At 35.0% G+C, this 15948-nt stretch overlaps 2 protein-coding genes across 3 annotated transcripts in view; both read right to left on the reverse strand.

Annotated features, from left to right (window-relative positions):
* The window catches only part of LOC149906327 (WASH complex subunit 1-like), a 31222-nt gene that overhangs the window by 15150 nt on the left and 124 nt on the right, over positions 1-15948 (reverse strand). Inside the window, exons 1-4 of one of the 2 annotated variants that reach the window (XM_090104360.1) lie at positions 11704-11843; positions 11200-11600; positions 10829-11122; positions 8856-9220 (exon numbers count right to left, since the gene is read on the reverse strand). In XM_090104360.1, the coding sequence (XP_089960486.1) occupies positions 8856-9220; positions 10829-11122; positions 11200-11574 (1034 nt within the window). In that variant the 5' untranslated portion in view covers positions 11575-11600; positions 11704-11843. Of the gene's footprint in view, positions 1-8855; positions 9221-10828; positions 11123-11199; positions 11601-11703; positions 11844-15948 lie in introns of those variants that run through there. The other variant, XM_090104359.1, reaches the window with a different exon arrangement.
* LOC149906328 (cytokine receptor-like) lies at positions 11884-15945 on the reverse strand. The gene has a single exon (XM_090104358.1). The coding sequence runs from the start codon at positions 15643-15645 to the stop codon at positions 11884-11886; it is 3762 nt and encodes a 1253-aa protein (XP_089960484.1). The 5' UTR covers positions 15646-15945.

Consider the following 15948-nt stretch of genomic DNA (forward strand, 5'->3'; position numbering starts at 1 on the left):
ATTTATCAAACAATCGATACCGGACGGAACCTGATATTAACGAGCCATTGCAGTAATTTTAACTTTACGTTTTGCTTATTAAGATCTAAATTAAGTTATAAAGATGTAAGGGAGCAATAAAGTGATTAAATTTCATGTTCGCAACATTTCGGAGAAAAATTTCATAGAAGCCAATTATAACTAGCTAACACGTTTTTTGCATCTTAATATTACTAGGAAATGTAATTTTAATTACATACTATATCCACTAGTATAAGGTTAGGGCTGTCACTTACTATGTTTGAAATTTTATATTATTTATTTTTGATAAAAATATAAAAATGAATCGCAAAATGTGTTGGTAAGCGCATAACTCAAGAACGGCTGAACCGATTTCGATAATTCTTTTTTTATTATATTCCTTGAAGTACGAGGATGGTTCTTACTTCTTATGTAGAGAAAACGTAAACATGTACCACGGGCGAAGCCGGGGCGGACCACTAGTTTTTGATAAAAATATGAATATTTAAATAAAAGTTAAGTAGAATTATGCTTAAGAAAATGTTTTAGAATTATATATATGAAACGTAAAATATAACGTGTGTATATGAATTTGAGAATACAAAGCTATTGTCTTTGAAGAAAAATAGAATATACCTACCACCGAAATTGATCGTATTTTCAATTTTGTAATACAAATAAAGTTAATGAGTCCACAGTGTGTAAGCAAATAAATTTACTGAAATCAATACTGCATCGTGTAAATACGTTCTCAATAGGAAATATATTATCTTTTAATGAGAACCGCATTTACATGCAACTTGAGTCTCGACCATTTAATTATTCATTGAAGCGATGAAAGCATAAACGCACAATAATGCGAATAAATAGTTTTCTATATTTCTTTGAAATACTAATTATAATCCTTCCGTTTATCTATTTTCCATCAAACAAAAAACCGACGTCACATACGTTGGGAGACATCACGTAATACATAACTAAGTACGTAGTCGAGTTCCGTAAAGATATTTACATATTACTAAAAAATATATTCATGTTTATACAAAGAATACATGTAGATTTTTTATATTATATTCGAAGTTATATAGTTATGCAGGGACATATCCAAAAAAAAGATTTTTTTATAAAAAGTACAGCTATGCCAACTCATTGATTCTAACCGCAAACTAAAACAATCCTCGTTTATTTTTTACATCGCAGCACTTTTATTACATAAAATTCCGCTCCATTCAAAAGCATGCAATTCCAAAATGAAAATAAGTTATAACAAAGGACAATTCCCGTTGCCTCGTCAAAGGGATTCGCCAAAAATGAAAATAATTTTCGTTTGTACACACAAAAATAACTCATATGCGCCGTTTTTATCACCGTGAACAAAAACGTGTGTTCCGCGAATTGATTAAAGGCCACCGGGATAAGCTTGAAAAGCTTTATATTTTCATTTATCGCTGCAAGTTTGTTTATTGAAACGAGCAAGTTCGCAGTACCACAACGGGTTCGGTTTCACTGTTTTCCCAACTCCTTTAAAATAACACCGTTCTCAATGGAAACTCCGACCGACTTCTGAGAAATATTGTTTGTTTTAATTTAAGAAATACTCGTTTCAAAAGTTTTAAATTCAAACGTTTTGTTTTGAAAACAATAAAAATATTGTGGTAGCCATTGACGGAAAATTCTCGACAAGTTTGCAACTGAAACACAATGTTAGTACCTACAGAGAAGCTATTAAAATAACACGGTAAAAGCAGAAATTTACATAAGGCTGCGAGGAATTTATATTCAGATTCCAGTTGAAACTGCTGTTATCATAATATTCGAAATACTCAAAATAAACAGTAGATATTTTCACGATTCAGACAATATTTGATTTGCCAAAATAAGGCTTGCCACAATCACATCAGCGAATTTAAGGTCCATATCCATACCTACGAGCGAACATTAATGGAATAATTAACGTCGATAATGCATAATGCTTTGTCACTCGAAGCCAATCATTAGCATCAAAGTCATGCCAAATTAAAATATCATGCATCCAAATACGAACTCTATTGAAGCTTAACCAGACATGTACATAAGCGGCCCCAAATCTGGCGCGCATTGTTAGAACAGCTTTGCTAATTATTTTCCTGTTATTTAAAACGTGTGTTTATTCCCATCAAGATATAGCCCATATTATTGGCAATATATCTCTATTAGCTAATATGTCCATTTAGTGTTGATAATGTGTGATAAGAGGCATTTTGAGAAACGATAAAATTTATTGCGCGTTTTCGGCATGTGACGTCAATGCTGATACGTTGTGCAGACCCCACACAGTGGGACAAGGGCGAGAAGATCAGAAATGATACTAAGTCATCGGTTATACAATATTTGTGTTGAAGTTTAAATTCTTATGGGCAATTGATTTAAATGTCTAGCACAGAATTTGCAATTTGTAAACCTTCTGGTAAAGTCTCTTTTCTAGAATCGGGCGAAAACAATTATAATAATTCCGACTTGCTTATTAATAAAGTACAAGTAATAAAGTAATAAAGTAATAAACAACTAATAAAGATACCTTTAACAAAAATTCCTTACACAGCTAAGAAATAAAACAAAACACCAAACGTTTCAAAATATTACATCAAGAAATCTAGCAATTATATAAAATTCTCTCCTTTTCACGAGCGCCCACTGGGTTCAGAAATAACTTATTATAGCAAATTAAGAGGCTTAAGCGCTATGAAGCATCTTAACAAGGTAAGCTTCTTACAATAAGCAAATATTGTTACACAGAGTATTACTAAAACCCACCCACTTTATAGCAGGAATCTTGTTGTACCTTTATTTGCAAGTCTTAAAATTTCAGGTTTACTTCGTCTTCAAAGGTTGAAATAGATATTAAAATTATAGAACATTTTACGAAACGTGTTCGCCTTAAAGTTAAATCATAAGAAAATAGTTTTGGAACTGCACATAATTTAAAGCTTTCATTCATAAGGTTTTACGTACTAATTGATATAAATTTAAATTTATAAAGAATAGAAAAAATTCGATTACGAGGCGGGACTCGAACCCGCTTCCTAACTAATTAATTCTATTTCGCATCAACAATATTTCAATTCACACATCCTTACATTTCGGGTATAAATTTCAAAGAATTCGCACTCAACATTACCGCAACCAGGCTCCACTAATTCGCATAATCAAGTACTGTCAAACAGGCAGTGTGAGGCGAATGTTCAATATCCAATCCAATCATGGCACCCCCGATAGCCGATTCAGTTAATACAATCTGTCGATCATCATCATTCGTCGATCCATCATATTTCGACGTCTAATCAATTTCTAATGACTCATGTTGTAATACTCGTAATCAATATCTCGGATATCTCGTGGGGGAAATGCACTTTTTTACTCGCGATATTGATGGCTGGGAAATATTTTTTGTTGGTATGTTTATGTTTCGCTTCCGAAGTAATAAAGAGGTATATTTAGACATTTCATTATAATTAATAATTTAATTCCTTTTAACAACAGGGTGTAACATTTATCTTATAATGAATACGATGAATAGCTCTTTACGGGCATTGTTCGTCACGTAAAACATCTTTGAAAATACTACTGTTGAAGAATTTTAAATACAGCTCTACAGCAGTTATCACGTTACACTATTATTTGAAAAAAAAAATTAGTAGAATCAAAAAAAACACATTACCATGTAACGGAAACTTTTGAAACGTACAATGTTCGTACATGAAAAATATCGAGCCTGATTTAAATACCGACAATACCTCGACCTTGGGCAGACATTAAAATGCATAATTACAATTGAATGAAACAATGTTATAAAAAATGGAACAATAGAATTGCTCAAAGGACACTTTCAATTGGTCTCAAATTGCTGACCGAGTCATAATTTTACTCAAAATCTATAAACTTGAATATGATTAATACATTGGATGTGTAATTTTACTTATATTGCAATCTATAGCTCCAATCAGCCCCGGAGCTGTATACAACCTTCGTATTTCTCTCGAATTTCAGATGAAAGCAAACACAGTCGAAATTAATACGTAGTGTATAGTTAACAACTCGTGTATCCCTTATTAATACACAAAACAACATTCCCAATCACAGGACTGCAGCAAAACAAATTGGAGCGTCATTGAAAATGACTAAATACCCGATAAGATAAAATTCGCTTCCGCTGTTCACCTCTGAAATGTTTAGAAATAGACATCCACAGGTGCGTATTAGGAATTCGCATTGTACTGTAGAGACAATAGGAAATAAAAAAAACAACGTGTAAGTCACGTCTATTTTATACTATTCCGAAGAATTTCGGGTGTAAACAACCATCACGTTCTGAGCTACATACAAATTAATGCTGAGTTGAAGCAACGTACGTTGGACTAAGCCTAGTGAGTGACCATTGTTCATTGTAAGATGAGCGTTGAGAATTACTTATGGAAAAGTTTTTATTAAACCACTTTTACTTTGCTTTCTAGAAGCAAAATAATATTTAAGAAGACGCAAATTATATTAGAACTCTTAATACTGGAAACTAAGACCTAATAATTAATAAACTTATCAATAACTGAGATATCTTCTTTAGTATTATCTTGATCTATCAGCGGATATAGAGCTTAAGAATTACGACATAGAGCAGTTAAAATATTTTACCTAGTATTCAATCTTATCTTTTTAATATCTCAATTCCTCTTTAATTTATCATCTTTATCTTGAATATATTTACCATGTTCTACGTATCTATTTCAGAAAATTCACATTCGAATGTTAATTTAAAACTTTCGTTTTATCCTGTACCTAATGTAAAATTTTCATTACTCATATTTTATATTGGTATATGACTAAAGTTGTGACAGTTGAGTTACAGAAATTTCTGGAATTTCCATAATATAGCTTCAAATCTGTAAACTGAATCGATTGCTTGTATAATAGTCCGGGATCCATCGCCCATTTTTGCAAGTGATTACTATCAAGCTAATTTTTCGTGAGTAGCTTTATTTTGATGAGATGCCCAATAATTTCATGTACGAAACTCTCGATTGTGGTAGCTTACAGAGGTAACAAGGATAAAAATTTTTGATTTGTCGGTTCTCAAATATTTATTACGCAATTTGTAGGACAATATGTCTGTTGAATTATATAAGTATTAAATAAGTGAAAATAAAAAAATCAGCTGGTTAGTAATCATTTATGATGACTTCGTTATCGATACACATTGGAAAGGGGGACTCTTTGATCAAACCATAGATTTTGTAGGACAAATATTTATTCGAATAATTTAGATAATTATCTTGAGATTGAACAAAAAAAAACATTCAGTTAGTAATTAATATTTAAGAACCATCAAATCAAAATATTTTATCCTTGTTTCCTCTGGTAGCTACCACAATCGAGAGTTTCGTACATGAAATTATTGGGCATCTCATCAAAATAAAGCTACTCACGAAAAATTAGCTTGATAGTAATCACTTGCAAAAATGGGCGATGGATCCCGGACTATAATTCACGTCTACCATCCCTTAAAAGGGAGTTTTAAGAAGCTATCTAAATATAGAATTCATACAGGACAGACAGGTAATCTATACAAATTTTATAAAGAGTTAAGATCCGAATGATTGTTTGTAGCGAACTTTCAAAACGTAATATTTTGCTTCATAGCATTAAATGTTTTTTGATATATTTTAAAAAGCGGAATAAATTAGATCACGAGGCGTGATTTGATCCCTCGTCTATTTGTCATACCGGGACAACATGGCGCTTTGGCCACCCATGAACGATTTCCCCACTTTCAAATTATTTTACCAGCTACTTGCTAATTATTTTACTTTATTCCTGCATTATATTTATGCACCCACAGCCGGGACAAGTATCTTCTATCTAGCATACAAAACATAACACAATATTCCGTTGATGACGTCACCAGCACACGCGCCGCGTATCTGCTCCTACAACTTGTCGTAAACACACGATAGCCCACGACGCGACGGGTCGGAGGTGAGAGGCGCTCGCGTTATCACTGATAACGGTTGGAGTTATTGAGCTTTGCATCGTAATTCAATTGAAACGATAAGACCGCACGCAATTAATCAATTTTCTTTAGGCTTAAAAACTATAGTTTATGTAAACAGATTAGGTTCTTGCTGTATCATTTTGCTGGTCATAAGTCAGACATTCCGCGTAGATAGTAAATTAAAAAAAAGACGGGTTGCACTCCGGGAGTGCCGGCAGAAGTGAAAACTTGATTATTAACGTTGAGCATGTTTGATATCCATCCGTCTTACGCTTTTTCGATCAGGTCACGTGTCCTGACGCGAGTTTAAGATTTTATACCCATTACAGAAAAAGTGCTCAACGCCGCTAAAGAAGTTTTCACTTCAAAAAATATTCAATTGTCTGTTAAGAAAAAAGATAATTATGAGAGAAAGCCATAAAATTGGTTCTACTCTCCGCGGGTCACTATCCCATTTCATACATTAGTTATTAGTAGAACCCACATTCCATGTAGACACGACTATAAACATAACAAATAGCATCTAGCATCAAAATAATTAATCAACGGCACCGGTTTGTCGTCGCACAAGCGGTGCCAAGTGAAGCCGCATTATTTATTACGGCTCTTAAGATTCACTTCTGCGAATCACACAAGGATAGCAGCCTTAGCCAACCCGATGGCTTATAATTTCCAACCGAACGACCTTTGCCAAAAAATATCGACCGTAGCTAATGAGCAGTTATCGCAGCTCGCTATGCGTCATCGAACGCAAACAAAATGGTTATTTGTACTTACGTTCTAAGTAAATCGCACTGTTTTCAAAACTACATCCACTCGAGTACTCGGAAACGATGTAGTTTGTAAATTTTCTGATATTCTTATTGATAGTGTTATTACGAGAACGGTAAGAATGTTAAATGGCAAGGACATGATGTCGACGCCTGATAAACAAACGATATATGTAGATTGACACGCGTTTGCCACGCGATTTACTTACGAATATCTACAGTATATCCAATGAATCTGATTATAACACACGTTTAAAAATAATTTCATCATTCACATTTCACACCCACACATGCTATCAAAAATAAACTATTACCATAATATACACACGTTAATTATTTTCATTCTCGCCCGTAAATAAACAGGTTGTATATAGTGGTGTTAAAAATAATCACAAACATATTCTAGTGAGTTGATAAAAAATTAATTATAATATTCCAAGAACTCCGACAAGCATAGAATATTGTCGATTATGTTTTATGTTCAACAGAAAGGATAATAGATCAAAATAATAGATGCACGATGTAATTGAATCGCTGGGTGGTAGATATACCGACACTGCAACTCATTGTTATTGGATTTTTTTAACGACTGACTTTGTTAAGAATTTCATTGTAAATCTGGTTATTTTCAATTACATACACATGATGCTTATTGCGCTTGTTAGTATGAAATCCGCGAAGGCAGTAAAACACGAGTAAAGGGAACTCAAAACTTCGGAAGCGGGCGCGGCGCACCGAGATCCATTACACCTGAATAAACGGTGCGACGTGCGTCGTTTTAAAACGCATTTGATGGCTTATTTATGCGACATTTACCCTATTTTATATTCCATCGACGGGCTAAGCAAGGGTCAAGTGACCCATAACTCTAATCCCGCTAGCGCTGTACATTCGATTTACATTTTTCTACGAAACGCCTTTCTAAAACGTCTCCTAACGATGCCACTTACGATTCACGCAATGCAACATCTGTAGAAGCCGGTTTACAAAATATATGAACGTTACGAGAATCCGAATATCTCGGAGAAGCTGAATCTAAATTCATCGCGAGTTCCCAGTTTACGGAAACAACGCTGCGCGCATTGAATTTACTGCTAGTTGGAAAAATGTCGTTACTGTTCGGTGTTCGCTTTACGCGTAAACCTCGTTCAATTACCGGTGTGCCTTTCTTGTATTCACTATTTTTATGTGGCCTCTTTCCCGTGGGGATAATATGACATTTTTAGTACATATACTAATTGACAGAACTGTTACACTTATAACTTTACAAAAAAACTTCAAAAGAAACTATAAACATTACTGTTTAAAGTATAACAAAAAATTATAATATTAGGCTAATTTAACAGCGACGAGATAAAACTGAGTGATGAATGATAATCGACTTTTTTGTAACGATCCATTTGGAACACATGGCAAGGGTTCCTGGGGCACAAAAAAACAGGTAACAAAGTGATTACAGACAGGAACTAAATGAAAAAATAATCAGTGCCGTTTACGTAGCATTTGGAAACCAAACTCCTATTTTAGCAGTATCTAGTGTCCAGTACACAACAAATATATGAATTATTAATGAAATTATAGGCCGCCTTTCTAATCCAGAAGTTGTAGTGATAAAGTAATGTTGTTTATAATTATACAGACATGGATTTTACTCCCGGTTGAACCAGAAGAACTGCCTTAGCCTGACCTTTTCGACTTTCCCCTACAGTGCCGCAGTAACAGGAATAAAATCGTATAAATACATAACTAATCTATACTTCTGATAAATAAGTACGATTAATTCCGATTCGTTCTGAATTTATCTGGTTTATATAAAAAGGGTCTAAAATTTTAAGACGTAAAATTTTGTTTTGGACAAAATAAAATCGGTACGTCGTAAAATAGTGATTTCGCAATTTATATTTTATATTGAGAATTGCCGATAACGTGAAACGAGTGTGATACACAGGGGGCGAAAAGCTAGTTTTACATTTATGTATTTGTTAAAAGATAAGTCCAAACACACATTTTGTAAGAATTTTGTTATTACAAACAGGAAGTGACATAGATATTTTGCGACTTACCTCGTCTTTACTGGTGTTACGATGTCCATCGGTGGAGGCGGCGGCGGCGGTGGCGGCGGGGCCGGCATCGAAGCGATCGGTATCGTTGCCACCGGTATCGCCGGTACCGGTGCCATCGGTGGCGGTACCGGCAACGAATCCGGTATATCCTCGACTGGGACTGTACCCACTGTGACTGCATTGTCATCTGGTTTCACATCAGGCAGTTGAGATATATCCGGCAATTCTGGTAACGTCACAGTGGGTACAACTGGTGACGTCACGGCTGATGGAGCTATCGTGCCGTCTTCTGTTATTGAGTATTGTATGTCACCAGCAATGCCCGGTAAGTGTGGCAGGTCGAGGGGCATGTCTAGTTCTGGTACCTGATGAGCAAAAACCTTTATGTTTACAGGAACTTAGAATTTACAGCTAAAGTATTATAAGTACTCTGAATTGACAAATAAAGGAACCATTCACTCTCATCAATGTCTAGCAGAATCAATTTATTACCTATAAACAATTTTGCCATATTAGGAATGCTATACATATACGCCTAACGAAATCATACTTCATTAAAATCAGAGTAAAGCGGAAATAAACAGTAATACGGGATGCAATTTAGCTTTCTATATCAAAAGGACATCAATTCAAGTTTCTCTGAAGCTAACAATCCGGCATTATACAAGCGATCCATCTCGTATAATGCAATTTAAATTGGTAAAGCGGTTGTCGTTTACAATCAAGTGACCCGCATACATAATAAAATTCGTACGCAAAACGTTGGCAGATGCATATCTTTCTGCCCACATAGGTAAGAACCCGAAACATTATGTCCAAATAAAGAAAATAACGGATTTACAATGCCGATAAAGCACAGGTTCCTACGAATTACAATATGACGTTTTTATTGCAAGGGATTAAGGTTCATTTATGTTTAACGAGTATTTAAACATATTTTCCCTTACACTTTATCGACCAACTAATAAGGAGCTATAGTGTTTCGTAGAAAGAAATCCCATTCGTACTATTATTCTCGACCAGTAAGAGGCTATAACTGGTAGCTTGATCTAAATACATAATCTAATAAATATTTTTTAAACATAAACTCCCTATATATCTATTTCTGGAATGGAACTGTTAACCTGGACCGCTCTTATAGTACCGTTAATCGAAGTAATAAGGCAAAACACGCGATTTTTAAAACGCTCTTTTTATATTCATCGCGAACAAAACAGTTTACGCCAAAATGACTATTATCTATGTAAACATGTATATTATACCTATCTATCTTCAGTTGCGGCAATTATGCGTTTATTTAATTATCATCGATTCGTGAAGAGGGAATACCCTCAAACGAAATTATAAGAAACATCGACTGATTATGAATTCATTTTATCCTTCTCCGGTGAAAGATATGGTAATAAGATATTAGAATTTTAATCAATGAATATCGTAGGCATCTACATCTAAACTGACTTGAATGAAATAATATATTCTTAACCATTTGTATACAACAAGACGACACAATAGGATTTATACATGTACATAATATAACCTTTCTATAGAATTGTACGTTATAGGAACAGATTTTTTTTTTTCTTTTTGTAAGATATAAATTATAAACTGATGTTAATTAAGTTTGAATATTCATTTACGAAATTTGTAAAAATTAATGTAATTTTTAAAACTATATCAATTAGATAATAATCACCACATTATCGTAAACATGCATTAGTGATGGTTATTTTATTTATGATTTTAATTATATAATTTAACCGTTAACGACCAACACATTAGATAAATATTAATATTTGCAATACTATTTCGCAAATTCAAAAACAATAACAATTTTGGCATAACTACGTACTACTATTTAAACTTGTTTATTTGAATTTAATCGTCATACCTAAATTCAGGCAGTTTTATAAACACATTCCAGACATCTCATTCATCCAAACAATATTATTGTCATGAAAACAAATAAAACTTACCACTCCCATGCCGGGTGCGTACATGTATTCATCGATTTCTCGCTTTAGCACATTTCTTTTCATGATAGAAGGCGGTGCTTCGTCCAACAGCGACTTCTGAACGTCAGTGTGTACCCTGGGCACGTAGGCTTGCTGCTTGCTGGGCAGCCCCACATACGGACTCTCCTCTGTATTGAAGATCAAAAGGTCTCCTACAGACGACACTTTGTCAATAACAGTTTTAATGTCGAAATCCTGTTTGGGTTTCGGACTTTTCGGTTCCGCAACTTTGACGTGGAAGAAGTGGAGCTTTTCCTAAAGAATAAGAATTGTTGTTACGAATTGAACGAAAAATAGAAATAATGAATCAAGCAACTTTCTAGAAATTTTACCTGTATTCCTTTTTCACTGGACGGCCTCTGCGATTTGCCGCTAAGAGTAACCTTTTTAGGCTCATAATGATAGGTGTTTGTGTCAAATATGGAATGATAATGGTCGTGTACAATAGACGAAGGATATTTAGCACTAGAGAACACCTTAATCGCCTTTTGCATTCCTGTTAATTTCTCGACTTTAGCTCTAGAAACGTCGATTTGCTCTCTGAGCTTTGTGGTCTTATCCATGTTTTGTTTGATCCTGCTCGATATACGTGAAAATACATCGTCGACTATTCCGTTGAGATTGTCTAACGTATCAGCGATTTGAAGAATTGTTTCCTCCACACTGAGATCGTTTGGTATCACATTAATTTTATAGATACCTTCCATTTCTATATTGAGTATGCAAATGATTTCTGAAACAATATATTTTCCAAATAAATATAATTGTTCAGTTTTACTTCAATGCCGTTCAACGAAAAGGCAAGCTTCTCTAATGTAGATAATGATAAATCTTACCTATAGATTCTATTTAATGACCTAAAATAAATTAATAAGGCACAAGAATTATCACTATACAACACATATATTTTCTTGTGTTAAATAATGTCCACTTTGTAAAGCTACATAAATGTATTTACAAATCACTACAAAATTTACATTTATCAGTACATTGTCACTTATGTCGACATAAATAATTTAATTCTTAGGGACGCTTCTCGAAGGTGAGTCCGCGAGTAACGAATGCAAGTTATCGTTCGCTGGATCCGTGCTCCATGAGAACCGGCAGTACGCGTCAGGGGACATCGTCGGATCGAGGATCGCAGACTCTTCAGATAGTTGTCCAGCAGACAGCATATTATTGAGATGCTTATTTATCACAACGTCGCCGGGGCTGACGTAACCATTGGAGGCAGGTGGTTTTAATGGCACAGTGTTTCGCACACTTGTTTTAAGACTAGGCAATGAATCCAATGATTGCAATTGTATATAGCTATTGTCTGCACTAGGTTTAACTGGCGGCGGCAAGGTAGGCAAGGTTGGCAAGCTTTCGGGACCCATAACTTTGGGTGCCGTCGGCGCTAGCTTCGGGAAGCCCATCATTGATTTGACTTGAGCTTCTTCGGGAAGAACATATCCCGACGATGGAGCAGGATTTAAGCCTTTTATTGGCGCTGCAGGCATCGTGAATAGCGGCGAAGGCAATCCGGCCATAACATAACTTGATGTAGTAGGTTGTGAATTTGGTATTTGAGGGGTGTTCTTATTAGCTGGGGCAGATTGTACATAGCCAGTAGCCGGATTTACTACTGGCTGTACATAGCCACTGGTAGGATTCTTTTTGAAATTCTTATCACTAAAGTATGGTGAGCTTTCACGAGAACTCTCTGTGTCCTCATTAGACGAGTCTTCTTCTTGCACTATTGTGCTGTCATCTCCTTTATCAGTTTCTGCTTCTAGATGAAGTGATGAGTTTGATCCATCATCTGATGTAGATACTTGTCTATCCACTGGACCGGCTGATGAATCTGACAGTGCTGTACTATCAGTATGATCACTTGCAGCACAGTTGTCATCTTTTTGTTTTATATCAGTTGATGATACAGTGCTTTTGCTGTTGGGTAATAACAACATTTCATCCGATGATGGCTTTTCATCTTTATTAGATGGATTCCAATCTGGATAGGTAAATTTAGTTCTATCTTTCTCTGGTTCTCCTAACCCATAAGGTAGAACTGGTTTAATGTCTTCCATCTTCCTGTATTTTCTATACAATTTTATGGCCCCATATACAAAACCTCCAACAGCAAATAAGCCCATTAATATCAATATCATAGCAAGACCATCCCTGCTTCTACAAGCTACCAGGCTAGGTTCGCTCCAGGGACCGGCATATATTTCAATATTACTGGAATTTCTCTCTGTTATATTAACATTTCCCATCACTCCATGATACAAATCTTCATCATAATTCAAAGCTCTTACTTGGTAAGTCTCTGATGAAAGAACTCCATCGCAGTGTGTAAGTGAATAAGACAAATTAGTTGTGTTTATGAATTCAGGTTCCTTATCATCTCGTATTCTCATTATTTGATACAAATCCACAGTACCACCTGGAATATCTGGCGGGTCCCATTTCAGTACATCTGGATTATTTGTAACGGTTGGAGCTCTTAGTCTACTTGGAGCACCAATTCTTGTTCTTACAAATATTCCATTCTTAGGACTTGGCTTGGAACATAACCCAATGGCAATATTGCATGCTTGGACTGACAAAGAATAGTTGTTAAAGCCTTGTAGCCCTAACAAAGTCACTTTTCTACTAGAAGTGTCAGTACCAGGGACACTATCAACATAGATTTCTTTATCATAATTGTAAATAACATATTTCCCTATATTACCATTCCGTTGCAATGGTGGATCCCATGAAATGACCAATGAATCATTCCTTACATTGGATATTACTACATTTGTAGGGCTAGTTGGTCTATCTTCTGAAGTAGTTAAAACTGCAGTAGCATTGCGAACAGTTTTCTGTCCATAAATTGTATCTATAGCAATTGTAAATTGATAAGTTCTGAACGGTAATAAATTTTCTATAGTAACATAAGTCTGTTTTGGATCTGGAATATACAAATCTTTGCTTGCAACAGATTTATCACACAAAGTACTAGTTTTAATAATAGGACAGTAACTTATATTAAATCCAGTAATGATCCCATCTTGCAGGATGCATTCCATTTGCCATCTTAAGGTAACAAAAGATTTTCCAGGTGCATCATAGTTTAGGTTGAGATTAAAGCGATACATAACAAAACCTTCCTTTGATATGTCACATTTTGCCCAAACCATTCCACTAGTTCTAGACCCATTGTTAGCAGATATAGCAAATTGATACCTATGTTCTCTTGGTAGGTCTATCACATGATGATTCTTGTGCGGCTCAAGCACAGCAAAGTCCATCTGACCAGCACAAATATTTGTACTGTTATGCTGACACCAGAATAAAGTGTAATTATCAATATTCTTTATCCCAATCCACGATAGTTCATATGTCCCATTTTCATAGGCTAGCTTTGTAAATGAAGTTAGACCGAGTGAGTGAATATCCCTTTCAGGTGGAATATACAAATGACTACTGTTCACTGAAGATCCATTTATATTGAAGGACCAAATATCCACATCCAATGAACTTAGAGAAGCGTTCAACATCACATAACTTAAACTTTTACTCTTATCTGGGAATAATGTCTGTGTTTTGTTATCTTGCGACACAAGAACTTTGTATGTGAAATTAGCACCTGCCTCTTCATAGTATTCTAGCTGTTTCCAGTATATATACAAAATCCTTCTGTCAACATAAAGGGATCTATCAAAGGCACCCGCTGCAGTATCAGGGGGCCTCTGTGGTCTTTCGCTAGCTGTATAGAATACAACATAACTAAAATCTGACCAGAAATCTGGTGAATCTGGAGCCATGACTGACTTGATGTATATTCTGACCTCATACTGCATATGTGCATATTCAAGATTTGTTAAATTAAACTTGTATGTTTTATTCTTTATAGGAAGCATTGAAGTATCGACTTCATGAAAAGAAGTTTTATTGTCTATTTTTGCAATCTGATACTGTATTTTATGCTGCACTCCACAAGGTACAAAATCATACATATTATTTGATATACTCCATTTGAGAACAACTTTATGGGTTCCTATTTTAATTGTTTTCAATTCTGATGGAGGCTGAGGCTTAACTATGGCATAGTGATTTATTGTAAAGTTTTGACTATTGCAGCCGAAAACATTGCATGCAGTTAAATTGAAGAATTGTACCTCTTCTTGTTGTCTATATCTAGGCTTACTTGTTGTATTCCATACACAGTACCTAGTCCTTGAGTTTTCTACCTTTTCTGCCACACATGGTTTCACAAAGTTACCATTTGCTGCAAATGTCAAATTATAAGTAGTGATACTTAAGGATTCTGGGCTTGTCCATGAGCAATTTAGAATCTCTAGATTTTTTGAAATACATTTAAAGTCTAAAATATCTTCAGGTGGTGAGTCAACAAGTACTCTGCTTACACATTTTTTGTTTGTCTTTGTATTTGCACAAAAGTATGGATAAACATTCTTTTCTAGTTTTTCTATATACAATCTCCGTGACGTGGAGTTGATTACTTCTGATTCCACTGGTTTTCCAGAAAGCGTAAACACGATATCACTCGAAGAGTAATTTTCAGCAACACAAATTAATTCTAATGGTTGTCCATAAGGTAGTGGAAAATCTCCTTCTGGGTATATTCGAACTGTTAAATCCACAGTCAAGCATTTTGAAAATATACACGGGAAGCTTATTAAACACTGCAATACTAAAATCCAAATCCATGTTCGTAACTGCGGAACTCTTCCAGTTCTTGAAATACACTTTGTTGTTATACGCGAATCTATACAGTCTGCCATAACTGATACAATCGTCCTAAATATCTTCCATTTGCCACATAACGAACTAGTACACTAGCCGTTGTTTTAACAAAATTACGAGAAACGATAAACACATTCCTTATTTTTTATCTCACGAGCTCAATGGCGCACTGCACTTGAAATGTAGACACAAGACCGACTGACTATGCTCAGTCACGAAACCGTACTTTTATTTATCTATCATCACTGTTCATTTCGCGAAATCAAAACTACAAAATCTACACATCGCAATAGCATGTTAAGACCCGGATCCCTGAAGAATACATGAAAAACTGAAAATTT

Source organism: Colias eurytheme, chromosome 8 (assembly GCF_061535395.1).
Source record: "Colias eurytheme isolate Ceu_HAF_F1 chromosome 8, ilColEury1 Martin Lab GWU primary, whole genome shotgun sequence".
In the NCBI taxonomy this organism is placed as follows: Eukaryota; Metazoa; Arthropoda; class Insecta; order Lepidoptera; family Pieridae; genus Colias; species Colias eurytheme.

What these genes read in the sequence shown, in the direction of transcription:
- LOC149906328 (XM_090104358.1), bottom strand. Translation starts at nt 15,645, where the DNA reads ATGGCAGACTGTATAGATTCGCGTATAACAACAAAGTGTATTTCAAGA.